General features: G+C 42.0%; 1 protein-coding gene across 2 annotated transcripts in view; it reads right to left on the bottom strand.

Annotated features, from left to right (window-relative positions):
• ESYT2 (extended synaptotagmin 2) overlaps positions 1–13069 on the bottom strand; it is an 84861-nt gene extending 71792 nt beyond the window's left edge. Inside the window, exon 1 of one of the 2 annotated variants that reach the window (XM_035564329.2) lies at positions 12584–13069. In XM_035564329.2, coding sequence (XP_035420222.1) covers positions 12584–12934 — 351 coding nt within the window. In that variant the 5' untranslated portion in view covers positions 12935–13069. The remainder of the gene's footprint in view (positions 1–12583) is intronic. The other variant, XM_035564330.2, reaches the window with a different exon arrangement.
• Positions 13070–13766: the final 697 nt, after the last annotated feature.

Genomic DNA, 13766 nt, shown 5'->3' on the forward strand with positions numbered 1-13766 from the left:
AAGCAAGCAACCTTATAACTTCTCACGGGTTACATCTAATCTAGGAGCTCATGTGCTCCATTGGAATCAAGAATGAGAACTTTAGAGAAGAAATTCCAAAGTGATTTGTCAAGAGCTTAAAACCCATTAATTTTAGGAATAAGGAATAATCTCTCTCTGGCAAGTGGATATATTTCTATTGCTTTTCAAAGAGTCAAAGCTGAAATGATGTTCTACAGTTTTCTTGTTTGCACTGTGAGGACACAGATGTGAATCAATGTTATTACAGTCAAGGATAAGTGCTTTAAAGCAACTTCAAGGAAAAGCTACCATCATTTCCATCCCTTCAGGAGAGCTTCACTTCAAGCAGAAACGTCTCCACTTCTCACCAGAAGAAAAAAGCTGCCAAATATTCTACATCCCAAATACCAGATTCACTTGAAATGAAGATGAAAGACTGGATATCTTCAGCGAGAACTAACACACGCTGCTCCCTGGTATCCCATAATAGGTTTCCTATTACCCATTTCCTGGGTAAATGCTTGAATATCTTTAAAAATTGTCCAGCAGGTCCTATATGCGCTCACTGCCCACTACAATCCCTCCCCAGTTCTGCATAACATCCAGAACGATGCTGTGCAGGCTCTCCCCAGACTTAACATAAAGAGCCCTAGGTATAAGTGGGAAATAAAAAAAAAAAAAAAAAAAAAAAAAAAAAGATACCTACTTTCAGGTATCTCCACTTCCAGTGACAGCTTTGTCAGAAGCCTTGTTGTGGTGTTACTAGAACAGCAGACTTCCCTCCCAGCAGCACCAGAAAACCAGAAAGCTCAGTACATAGGAAGCAGGTACACTAAAAACAACACACGTGTGCCGGAAGGGAATTCCTGAATCCCTGCTTTAAAATAACATTTTTGTAGTTTTTCATATCTCATACAGTAAAATTAAGGTTGATAATTAAGGTTTTTATTCTTATACAAGAAAGTGATTTGTAAACAAGCAAACAAACAAAACGCTATTTTCCAAAACAAATCCATGGTTCTATGGATTGCTCTAACGAACTAGAAAGGAAAAATAATTCATTAGGGAGGTTTTCAGCACATCAAAGTAACCAACTGAACAGCTTGGTAACGTTTTGTTATTCACAAATACACTTTAGAGAACTCGTAAAAGGTAGGGCACGTACTGGACAAAAATCGCAGACAAGTTCAACCTAACACAAAGGAACTGGAAAAACACAACTGTTGGCAGAAGTTTTCAATTACCATACGTCTATGTAAGACCAAAAATAACACAAACACTTACTATGCACAGCTCTTTAAAATGCTTTATACACAGACAAATCTAGCAGAGAGCTAATTATCACAATAGAGACTTAAATGAACAAGACAGAAGTAAGAAAAACGATGTTATCAAAGGAGCACGGACAATTCAAGCACACTCACATCACCACGGTGCTCATACCTAACACACCCTACAAAGAGCAGGGGGAAAAAGACACATTCCAAAGCTCAAATATTTTCCCTAAAAGATAAACCGAAATGAAGACTACCATGAGCAAATAAGAGACAGAGAAACAACTACATTTTAATCTAATTTATCAGTCACACCTAATCAATTGTCTAATTTATGGCTATCAGATATTCCTGTACCACATACAACTCAAAAGCCAGAACCCAGATTCCCCCCCCCCCCCCACCGCATGGAAAAATTCCCTTATTTCCTGGCTGCTATTTGACATTTAACTGGCAGAGGGTGGGTGGGTGGAAAAGCGTTCTCTTTCCAGTTCCAAGTATTTTAGGAGGAAAGTAATTGGGTGAGGAACACAGTAGTTTAAAATATATATAGTTAGTCAGCACCATAAACCTGATTACTAGGCTAAGACAACTTCCTAGCCATGCATACAAGAGCAGTTAGCATCCTAGTTCAACAACTAACCGGATCAATCAATAGGCTGGGTGGAGGGAAAGGAAAGAAATTGAAAGGTATTTCTTCAAATGAAATATATATTCACTGCAGTAATGACACTCTGCTTGGAAACACGCAAACGGGTGAAACGTGCTAACTACCAACAAGCCCCGAGGGCTCGCTCTGTAAGGCTGCACAAACACCTCAGAGCCTGTCTCGTAAAACTCTTCCCTGCAGAGGAATGCCGCACGAGTTCTTGTCAAGATTTTGGATGTGAAGTCGTAAACTTACTCACTGTTGGATTTCAAAGCTTAGCAGCCTACGGAGTGTGCTGTGTGAAGAACGGCATCCGAGAAAGCACACATACTGTTTTATATCAAGGTATGGGGAGCTGAAATAAGGCTTGAAGAACCATGTATTACAAAGAAGAAGTAATAGTGCATAAATACCAAACTAAGAGCTTCCTCAGCTGCTAAGCCCTACCTGAGTTTTCTTCCTTCCCACAATCATTTTTTTCCCCAGTAAGCTATTTCAAACTGAACACGCACAACTTTTAAGAACAGAAGTGTGGATGGTAATACTGCAGGGTTCATTCAAACTAGAACACTTCAGGATTTATGATCACCTTCACACATCGGCATATCCCGCGGTTACTTTTAAAAATGAAGCAGGGAGGCACTGCGCTTCCACGCAGATCCACCTGCTTTCCTCCCACCTGCCCTTTAAAACAGACAGTGATGGGATACCGACAGACAACAGGTTGGGAATACATTTTGAATTTCGTATTTGGTGCTAATCTTCCAAACCTTCCCCAAAGAAACTATTTCAGTCTCTTTGGATAATTCACATGAGCCAGTATCTATCAGAAGGAATGCAAACAAAGGTTATGAAAACAACAGGGCGAGAGCCTGAACTAGACTGACTCAGTTCAAGTCTTCATTAAAACAGACATAAAAAGGTGGGCAATTAAACTCACAATCACAACTCTCTCAGGGGAAAGAGCCTGCTTTTGACCTAATGTAAACTTGACCCAGGCTGCTATACGATAAGGACAGCCAAATGACAATGTAATGCCCGTCCATCATGTGGCAGCTATTTTCAGCCAAGTAAATCTAGTTTCGTATTTCTAGTAACAACTTCCTGAGGCAGAATCCTGGGCTGCTTCGGCTGAAAACCGTTAGCCCTGCTTCAGGTTCCCAAGTGCTGACGAGAGTCCTGTAGTCACGTCAGGGTGTAGCAGATGAAACTTGGTGCAGTGACTCACGCAGGAACGCTCCTCTCTGAAAGGTTATTTATATAACTGGAGTTCCATCGGAAAAATGCTGTGTTTTAGCAATTTGCTGCACAGAGCCTTAATACTAGCTATTTAGCTGACAGGCATCTGAATGACTTCAAAAGTCTCACTACCTCCCACAGAACCTCTCTCTAAAGATAGCCATCATCTACTTTTGTTGCTGGTACACTTAATAGTTAAGTAAATACTGGCTTTTTATGCAGAAAAGGTTTCTTATTAGTTGTAAGCCGCACCTGGAGACTGAAAGCTAATTAAATGATAGCTTAAAACAAAAACAATCAGAGAATAACATGTTGGAAAGGACCTCTGGAGCTCATCTGATCCAACCACCCACTAAAAATGGGGCTGGCTTTGAAGTTGGCTCAAAGTACTTAGGGTTTGTGTGTTTGATAATTAGGTATGTTAACAGGCCTGTTTCAATGTTATCAGAGAAGCTGGATGTGCAGCTCGGCATTATAAACTGCTCAGGTTCACACTGGGCTTCCCATCAAAGGTATCTCAGCAGCGTTACTTGCCACTCCCTGCTAAGAGGGTCCTCTCACGAAAGGCACCGCTTCATTTCATATCAAAACTGGCTTCCCCAGCCGCCTTTCTGTAGGTACCAGCACGCGTGTGGCTGCACAGTAAGCTAACTCGAGGAACTGGTCACAGAATCAGGGGATGGTCTGGGTTGGAAGGGACCTTAAAGTCCATCCAGTTCCACCCCCCTGCCATGGGCAGGGACACCTCCCACCAGCCCAGGTTGCTCAAAGCCCCATCCAGCCTGACAAAGGGGGTGATTAACTGGCCAGGTAAACGCTAATGCTGGCACAGGAAGGCAGGGGGAAAATGCACCTGGGTGCAGGACAGCTGTTTTGGCAGGAGTGCACTTTTACTTTGTTTGGAAACTGCAGAATCGTTCTTTTTAACTACTGGTTTCCCTGATTCTCTCTGCAGTAAGCTTATTGAAACACAGAGGAAAGCGGGACTTTGCTTACAAATAAAACTTTTCCAAATAAAACTGGTTCCTTACTCATAAGAATGTATATAAAACTTCAGTAAGAAGAAGCTTGAACATTCTCACTTTCTTCTTTTAAGAACATCACAGGAAGCACAAAAATGGAACAGAATGGACAAAAGGCTGCACCATTTAAACTGCAAAGAAAAAAAGAGCTCTGCAAGTCCAAAAAGACTGGTACACGGAGCTTGGTAGAAGCTATGTGGGAATAAAAACTAGAGTTGGGCTGGGCATGGGGATCAAATGGCTCTGCAGAAAGGCTGAGGAGCATCTCCCCTCCTAAAACAACACCCCAGTGGGACTCAAGAAGAGACAGAACACAGCTCACCTGAACTGTGAGCTTCCGAGAAATACGGGACTGTTAGGGAACAAGAAAAAGATCAACGCAAAGTATCTTGAGATGACGCAAATGGAATGGATTTAACAAGACATACATGCTGAACACAGGCCCTCAAAAACAGTAAAGGACACAGTGGGCTTTGGGCAACCTGACCTGGTGGGAGGTGTCCCTGCCCATGGCAGGGAGTTGGAACCGGGTGATCTGTAAGGTCCCTTCCAACCCAAACTATTCTGTGATTCTATGATTCTGATTCTTGAACCTCACCTTTGTAATGAAACTTCCTTACAACGCAAGTTTAATCTGGACTAATTGAAGTCAATGGAGAAGGAATCTATTAGTGCTACCAATTACTCCATTAGCTCATGTGGCAAGTTTGAGCAGCCTCACTATCCAGGCATGACAATGATCCGTTTTGTGATTTGATGGTCGTTTTAGTCACAAAATTTACATGAAAAGCATAGTAAAAGGAATGACATTCATGGAATCAGAACACAGAAAAGTTGGGAAGTGCCAGAAAGAAAAAATTAAATTAGATCCTTATTTTCCAAAACAAAATGTCACATACATCTTCAGTTACACTGTCATCCCTCCCTGCTCGCCCCAACAGAACTTTTCTCCCATCCAGTGAGATGTCAAAGCTTCCTCAGAAGAAGTATTAAGACTGCGTAAGAAAAGCAACTGCTGTCCAGATCCTCTTGTCTTTTGCTGCAAAACGAGAAAAGCATTTAGTGTATGGCAGAGGGGACTGAAGAGGGTCCTGGGTGAGTTCAAGCCATCCTGGAGAACCACATACACTGTCAAACACACCACGCTGGCAACCAGCTTCAACCATTGCACAGGTGGCCACTTTTAGCAAGTTCTTGATTTGATTCTTCCCTATCTAACATCTTCTTTCTTTACTTTAAAGAATACTTCCCTTCTTCACCTGATAGAAATCTTAACCAGAAATACCAAAGTGCCATACAATCGAAAAGTTATACAAATGATAAAATGTTAGACCTAAGCAGTTCAATTTCATAACCTACTTAATTCAAACAGTTGTTTAAAACTAAGACACACCCCTTTCTTACCAAAATACTCTTTCCCACTGTTCTTACTCACACTTGAGTACCTTGTATTTTATTTTCATTAAGTGCTCACACACACCATCCAAAGACAAGGATTTAAGTTTGTCTGGTGGGGTGAACATTTCCATCTTCCATAGGAAAGCACAGTATCCTATTTAATTTATATTGTCTGAGAATACAGAAAACGAGAAAGATGAGACTTCACGGGCTGAAAATGCTCAGAACAACCCTCTACCTACATTATCAGTGTCTAATGCAAAAATCTCTTGTTTATGCAATGCTTCCAGAAGGACCATACTCTTTTTTTTAATGATTCCTTTGTATTTACAGGCTGAAACACAACAAATCAGTGACATAGGTCACTTTATAATCATTAACCATTGCTTTCAGAATCTGATACACTATGATACACTGATACACTATAAAGCTCTACCAAACCATCTTTCAGATGCTACAGGGGATATTTAAAAAACTGCATTCTTTTAAAACCTCATTTCAAAACACGTTTTGAAAACAGCTTCCGTAAACCCATACCTCATATTTAGGCATATGGTCAGCAAGAAATTGCTGCAAAGCTCCAAAAAGTTACACTCGAGGCAATGTCTGCAATTAGAAAACTTATTCTATGCTATAATTAGCGACAGCTGGATAAATGGAAAATAAACTGCAATATAAATCAAATTATTTAAGACAAAGATTTTTATCTTACTAGAAACAAAACGCTACCTGTTCTTTCATTTTAAAATACAAGAACGGGACACCAAAGAATTGTTTTGAATGCTTAAAATTTCTACAGCAGGCTGTCATTACTGTAAACTACTATGAAAATGTTTTGATAATAACCTTGATTCATCTCCCTATTTTCCAGCAGGCTCTCACATGCAAAAAGATAAAAATAAAAATATAATTTAGAATGCATATCCAACTACACTCTGTGATGTGCCAACAGTCTCGAGAAGCAGTAAATCCTTCTCTAAAGCCAGAAGCAGCTCGTAGAAGAGGCAGAAAAGGATGACTGTTACTCCAGCCTTCCTTCCCCCCCCTCCACAAAGCTTCAGTCTTTACTGACAAGATCTTTATGACTCCTACCTATTCAAATATGGCTCAAGGTGGCCCCACCCCTGTATTCAAAGACTATTCTGGCATGGAAACAACACTGGCAGACCAAAGTGAAAGTAAAATTTAAACATAATAAAAAGGCACAAAACTTCAGTTACTCAGACAAACAGCACATCACAAAAGTCACTGATAACTGTTGGATAGCATCAGTTTGTTATATTGAAAAAAAAATCCATTATACACAGATAGCTAGAATGTCTGTTGTACCTAAAAACAGTTCAAAAGCATACTAATATTTTCAGGTCAATATTTTTCTACAGTAATTTGGTATCATGTTGATAAACATCAGCTCATCACATGGTTTTCTACCATAAACACTCTGGAAAAGGATCTTTCCGTACGAATCATACAGTGATGCTTACCCCATTACTACGTGACAGAAAACAGTACGAGACACAAGTCAGCTCTGCATAGTCTTAATACAGTAAATTTGAGAAACAGAAGATATTATCAATGTCAAACATAAAAGTTAATTTTTTTCCACCTGGTTCTCCATTCCTAGAACCCATCGTTCTTACCTACGGCATACTCTTAGAAAGCCACCCAGGTCACCTTCTGAGGTACAAGAAATAATACTGAACCAAATTAAACTTCTTCCAAAAAAATAGAAAACCCACAACCACTAAACCACACAGTACACGTGTGTGTATGCATACACCATCAGGCATCTCGAACAGAAGGCGGTTTTGAAAAAAATGCATCAGGCAGGAGGATGTGGACTTCAGTTGTTCAGTACTCACAAGTTATTACTCCATCCTCACTCACGCTGTTTCATACTTTCCAGATGCAGGCTGGCAGCCCACAGGATATGGCCATCTGCAGCACTCACCATCTAAACTGATTAGATGCAGCTTAGCGTTAAGGAGACATACATGGAAGTCATTTTTCCATCGAATCTAACATTCTCAACTAACATTTGGAGAAAGGATGAGGAGGACGTGTAACAATGTCTCATATCCTCCTTTTTATGTTTTAGTATGCTGCATAAAAACTCACCTATAATTCACACAGCTAACACCGTTAGCTGAAGTTGTAAGTTGAGAGAAAGCTCTTTTTGTTCTGTGGGAATTAAAAAACAAATTAGCATTGCAGAAGTCCTTTTGCTTTATCAGGTTTACCGAGTACATATTCAATAGCCATCAGAACAGAGTCTTTGGAGCTTCCTGTCCTGAATCTAAGATCCAGTTCACAGGTTTGATTTTACAGCATCCAGAAGCTGTCATATCAAATACATGTAAGAGCACCACCACCTCAATCCTCTGTACTCTGCAGATGCAACTCAGTACAGGATATGACTCTGCACTTAGACCTGCTTAACTGATCTTCTTCCACGAACATACTGGGTCTGCCTTCCTAATATCAGTAAATACTGAAATCTTCATTCCCCTAACCACATAACTACAGTATTTTACAAGACGCTCATAGAAGGGTTTGAAAAAAAAAAAAGATACACATGACTAAATACAAATCATTTCATAGTTACAAATCATAATTTCCTTTCTCACACATGTTCCAAAGACTACTTTTACCCAGAACAGTCTGTGACCCTTTAAACACTAGGGTTTGTTCAACATTCAATCCGACACTCAGCTAACAAGTATGCAATTACCACAGAAGCCATACTTTGCTGAACCACTGCGAAAAAACACTCATCTAATCCTGTGTTGATAATTCATGGATATATACATACATCATACATCAGCATCTACCAAAAATGGTACACACAAGTATCTTCCCTACAGGTGTAGCAATGATACAGCAATTCAAAATACTACCTGAGCACAAGAATTTCATACCACTTCCCAAGAGGAGTACCTATCAATTTTTTTTACCACTGTAAGTCAGCTTAGTAGAACAGGTGACTAGTCACACGTTTATCAGTTTGGGCAGGCTTTTTCCTTTACCGTAAGGTAGATGAGAAAAACAATTAATACCACCATAAAAATCACTCCAAACTACAGCAGAAACTCAAGTCTATAGGACACAAAATACTATCACAAATTTGTAATTAATATATTAATATGACACTACTTTTACTACAGAGATGTATACTACTTTAGTTTCGTTATAATACTTGGAAAGAGAAACAAAAAAATTTGTCCAAACATGTTTTCAGAATCAATTATCTAAAACCGCTAAGATTTGTTCCTATTTTGGTCTCCTGCTGACTGCTGACAGACTGCACAGATACAGGCCCTGGTACCAGGCCAAATTTACAATTAATCCAGGGGAAAAAAGTCAGCATGGCCTTTATCTATACTTTGAAGAAAAGAGGAGTAAAATTCACTTATCCAAAACAATGCTGAACAGTAACTGTAAATACATCATGAAAGTAACATAAAACAATCCCAAATCCCCTAAAACGGAAAAGCTAGGTAACTTTTTTGGTTGTTCTGAGAAAGAATGAAGTAAATTGGTTACACCACTTCTATTTTTAAAACAGTGATGGAATTTCATCATCTAAAGCAACATGATGCCTTGCCTTTAAAATTTCAGTCCTGGTTTCCTACCTTCTCTATTCAAAGTAAGGATTCTTAATTGCTGCTTTCCCTATATATGTTTGCATCTTAATTACATTTATTCCAGTATAAAATACGTATAGTTATTGAAACGTTGCTAAGACAGGGGAAACACTGACTTTATTTAAAGACCATTTTGATCTCCAGTCATTTTGCATTGTAAATTCTGCTGCCTAATTCAAATGACTTGGAAAAGCGCCCAACTCCCCTCCCTCCCACCCCACATAACCAGTGACAGCTCCCAAACACGCAGCAGAGCTATAACTACACGTTAGCAGGCCTATGAGTACAGATCTTATTACGACAGTGAACAAAATATTTCTTGATCCCATCCACTTGTATTAGTAATACAAAGCGCAAGGAACAGAGAAGAAAAATTGCTTCCTGAAGAGTTTATGTTCTAGCGTGTGATCTTTAAGCATAATATTTTAAATAACAGAGTATTTACATTTTAAATGACTTATATTCATGTTGAATTCATTCCTTTCACAGAAAGGAACGTTCTTATCATATAACCATCTGGTTATGGAAAAATCAAATCTTTTTAAGAAACTAATAATTAACATTACTAACTGTAGTGTGATAGCACAATAGTATTACTTGCAAATCATAACTAAGCATAGTCACAGGACAAATCTTAACACATTACTCATGCAATAACCACTTTCTTAAAAATAAGTAAGTCAGTGAAGTATTACTGCATACTTCAGATAAATGGCTTATGCAGTAATCAATCTTAATGCAGGTAAGAGAAAAAAATAAAAATAAAAAATAATAAAAATCACACTTCACATACATTGCTGCTCACCTGAAATTCTTTTCTAATAAGAATAGTAAAAAAAAAAAAAAAACACAAAGCAAATAAGTGTTTAGGATGTTAGGTAATATTAATTGAAAAACAGCTTACTGCATCTCAATTTTAGTCCCTGAAGAATAGAAAATGCCCTATATTTTAACTTACTTGGGTAAGATGACGTTGCATTTTAACTTTATTTCCATGATCAGAAACCAAAAGAGCACACACTAGTTTGGAGTTCACATTGAGACATATAAACTGGAACAACAGTAATCAATCAATAGTAAGAGATATCAGGCTCCATACACTGTCCACTGTCTCTTACTCAAAACATGATTGAAATTCGTGATTCTCTAGGATAACATACAGAAAACAGAAGGAAAGAGAAAAGCTATTGTCCAAGACAAGTTACACAGATAGCAAAAAGAGTCATTAGAAGCTTAATGACTATGAGAGCAGACAAAGACTACTTTTGATTGGCCCTCAGTCCTCAACAGACTTCTGTTTTCCAAGCTGCATTCAATCTGGAAGCTACATTTATTTGGACGCATACTTCCAGACTATAGCATACAGTTAGCAGAAGGAAAAGAAACGAGACCTTTAAGATTTAACAATATGATTAAAGAGGAGAAGAAAAAGAAAAAGAAAAAGAAAAAGAAAAAGAAAAAGAAAAAGAAAAAGAAAAAGAAAAAGAAAAAGAAAAAGAAAAAGAAAAAGAAAAAGAAAAAGAAAAAGAAAAAGAAAAAGAAAAAGAAAAAGAAAAAGAAAAAGAAAAAGAAAAAGAAAAAGAAAAAGAAAAAGAAAAAGAAAAAGAAGTGATTTACAATACCACTGCCAACTGATGTATCAGACAGTCACACCTTCAGGGAAACACCGCATACTGATCAATTGCTTTCTGACAGCACTATGATATGCAGGTGCTTGCAGCCAGCACTCATTTCTCTCTATGAATTTCTACCCACAGTGTACATCAAGAGGCCCCTTTCTAAATTTTTAGGTATTTGGCTAACTCCATGCAAGAATTAACTGCCATTTTATCAAAGGTAACTAATTATGATTTAGAGTTTACACACAGCACTAAGCTTGAGTATCCACTGCCTAGTTACTGGCACATAGTTACTTACACAACCCTCCACAACAAACCCAGGTTCAATTAATTTATTTTAAATGCGTCAAATCAGAACATTTCCATTATATGACTGCATGGTAACAGGAAAAAAAAAAGCAATCATAGAGCTAACGTAAGAGCTATTGGCCAGTTTATTTAAGACTTACATCTCAGCTTCAAGCAGTAAAACCACCTCATCTCTTTTATACAAAGTTCCCGTGTTTACCACGATCTTGTAAAAAGAACTAGGGTAAAAGACACAAGAAAACAGAAGTACGAGGCCTCCCATTTCACACCTATACCCTATATTCACTCTGGATGTCTGAAACTCGCGTAACTTCCTTGTTAGAGCTGGGAACGGGTAACATCAGGTACGATTTGATGACAAGGAGACCACAACTTGGATAATGAACATCGCAAGTCTGTCTGGTGCACAGCCACTGCACAGAGCACCCTGCAGAGACGTGGATGGCTATCACTGAGCAGCAGAGAACAGGCAGTAACAAAATCACATGGAAAGATTCAGCAGAAATCCCCAAGACTTCTGATGTGGAGACCAAGATAGCATCAAGCTCCTCACAGCAGATTACCCTAGCAGAACAGGACACCTGAGGCCTTGATGAGCGCTGCTGGGTGGCTGGCTGTTAGCTGTGTTTAAAGAAATTTAACGCCACAGGTAAAAATTACAAAGAGCTAGTAGTCAGCTCTGAAGCTGAGCTTCGGCTGAAAACGGTAGCTGTAAATATTTATCAGAAAGCCCCAAACTTTCAAAGGAATGTTCCACTTTCGAAGAAAACCTTTTAAAGCCAACCAGGGCAATGCTCGAGTACGGCCACCTGAGCGCCCTCACCTTAGCCCTCCCCTCACAGCCCTGAAACCAGCCAAGAATCCCACCTCATTTTTCTGTCATTCCCTATTAAGTAACACTTTATTTAAAACCGTTAAGAAGCTGATTTTGTCAGCCTCTGCTCTCAACTTTTCAAGAAAAAAATCTTTTTCCCCAGTCACAAGATATCGCAGAAACCTCGCGACGTCCCAAACGCGGGCATCGCTGCCATCCGATGGGGGGAAAAAATATACAAAATAATAAAAAGGTAACCCAAAGCCTGAGGTAAAGTTTATTTCTGCGAGGGAAGCCCGGTCCGCGGCGGCGGTCAGGGCACGGCAGGGCGCCCGCCTCAGGCGCTAACGGGCCGGGAGGCGGCGGCGGGGTCAGGCCACCGCAGCGGAGGGACGGTCCCGGGTCCCGAGGAAGGCTGGCGGAGCAGGGCCGGGCACCCCAAGGCCGGCAGCTCCTCACCTTCTCCCTTCCAGCTATGGGCCTGCAGCGGGCCCGTGCCCCGCAGCCCGGGGAGGAGGAGGAGGCGGCCGCCACCACGGAGGTGCCGGGCCCGAGGCCGGCCGCAGGGCTCGGCTGCTCCCTCGGAAGCGCCGAAGGGCGTTGTTGGGCACTCACCCAGGCGGGCAGATCCGCCGAGGAGACGCTGAGCCGCACCGCCTCCTCCTCGTCCTCCAGGAAGGCGAGAGCCCGGCCCAGGCGGGAGGTTTTGCCGCCGCGGTGCCTGCGGATCCAGAAGAGCCCGCACAGGGCGATGAGCACCCAGCTGAAGCTCAGCCCCAGGTAGCCCAGCACGTAGACGGGGAAGATGAGCACGAAGCTCCTGGCGAACTGCGACACCAAACCCGTCACGTCCACGCTCAGCAGCGACGGCGGCGGCGGCTCCGGCACCGAGTCCCCGGCGGCCGCGGCCGCCACCTTGTCCGCGGACCCCGCTCCGGGGGGCTGCTTCGCCGCGGCCCCGCTCATGCTGCCGCAGCGGCGGTTCCTCCGACTGCTGCCGCTCCTCCCGCTGCTCCTCCTTCTCCTCCTCCTCCTCGCATCCTGCGCCCGGCCCCGCTGGCCGCGCACCGACACCAGCCGCCGCCCGCTTCCGCGTTCGGCTCGGCCCGGCCCGGCCCCAGCCGCGGGGAGGCGCCGGCCGCCCCCTTCCCTCCTGCCGCCGCCGCCTCCCGCAATCCCGGGCGGCCCCGGCGCTCCCTCCCCACCGCCCGGGGCCTGCCTGAGGAAGAGCCGAGCTGTGAGGGGACCCCCTCGTCGCTTCCCGACCGAGCTCTCCCCGCTCGGTGGAGGAGCTCTGTGAGGAGGCACGCGATGGCGGGCACCTCGGTGCTGCTTCGTGCCTCCTCACAGACACGCCGCGGCTTCTCCCCAGTCTCTGTAGCCGCGCGTGTTTGAAAGGTTTCCACCTGTTACGCCCTTCTATGGAAAGCTTCGCATTTTTCTTTGTCTGCTGTTGAGGGATGTTATTAAAAGATGGACTGATACATGGCTTGGAGGAGCCAGGGGTTGGTCACTCCACGCCTGGGTTACAACAGGTGCTGCCTGAAGTTTTGCTCACACATCCTCAGATAAAGCTGTCTGCTTTGTCATCTTGTTAATATATAGGAGTACCTGGGGTAGCACCCACAATCCAGACTCTTGGGATTACACAAGTCCTGATCTGCAGAACTCATAAATCCTGATTTTCTACAGGTTTGCATCCTATGTCCCTTTACAGATACGCTTGCTTCACATGTCTTCCTCCTATCATTCCTTTATCTTGTCAATAATATAACCCCACCAGTTTTGGGAGGAGCAG

The sequence above is a fragment of the Cygnus atratus genome, chromosome 2, assembly GCF_013377495.2.
Source record: "Cygnus atratus isolate AKBS03 ecotype Queensland, Australia chromosome 2, CAtr_DNAZoo_HiC_assembly, whole genome shotgun sequence".
NCBI classification, from domain to species: Eukaryota; Metazoa; Chordata; class Aves; order Anseriformes; family Anatidae; genus Cygnus; species Cygnus atratus.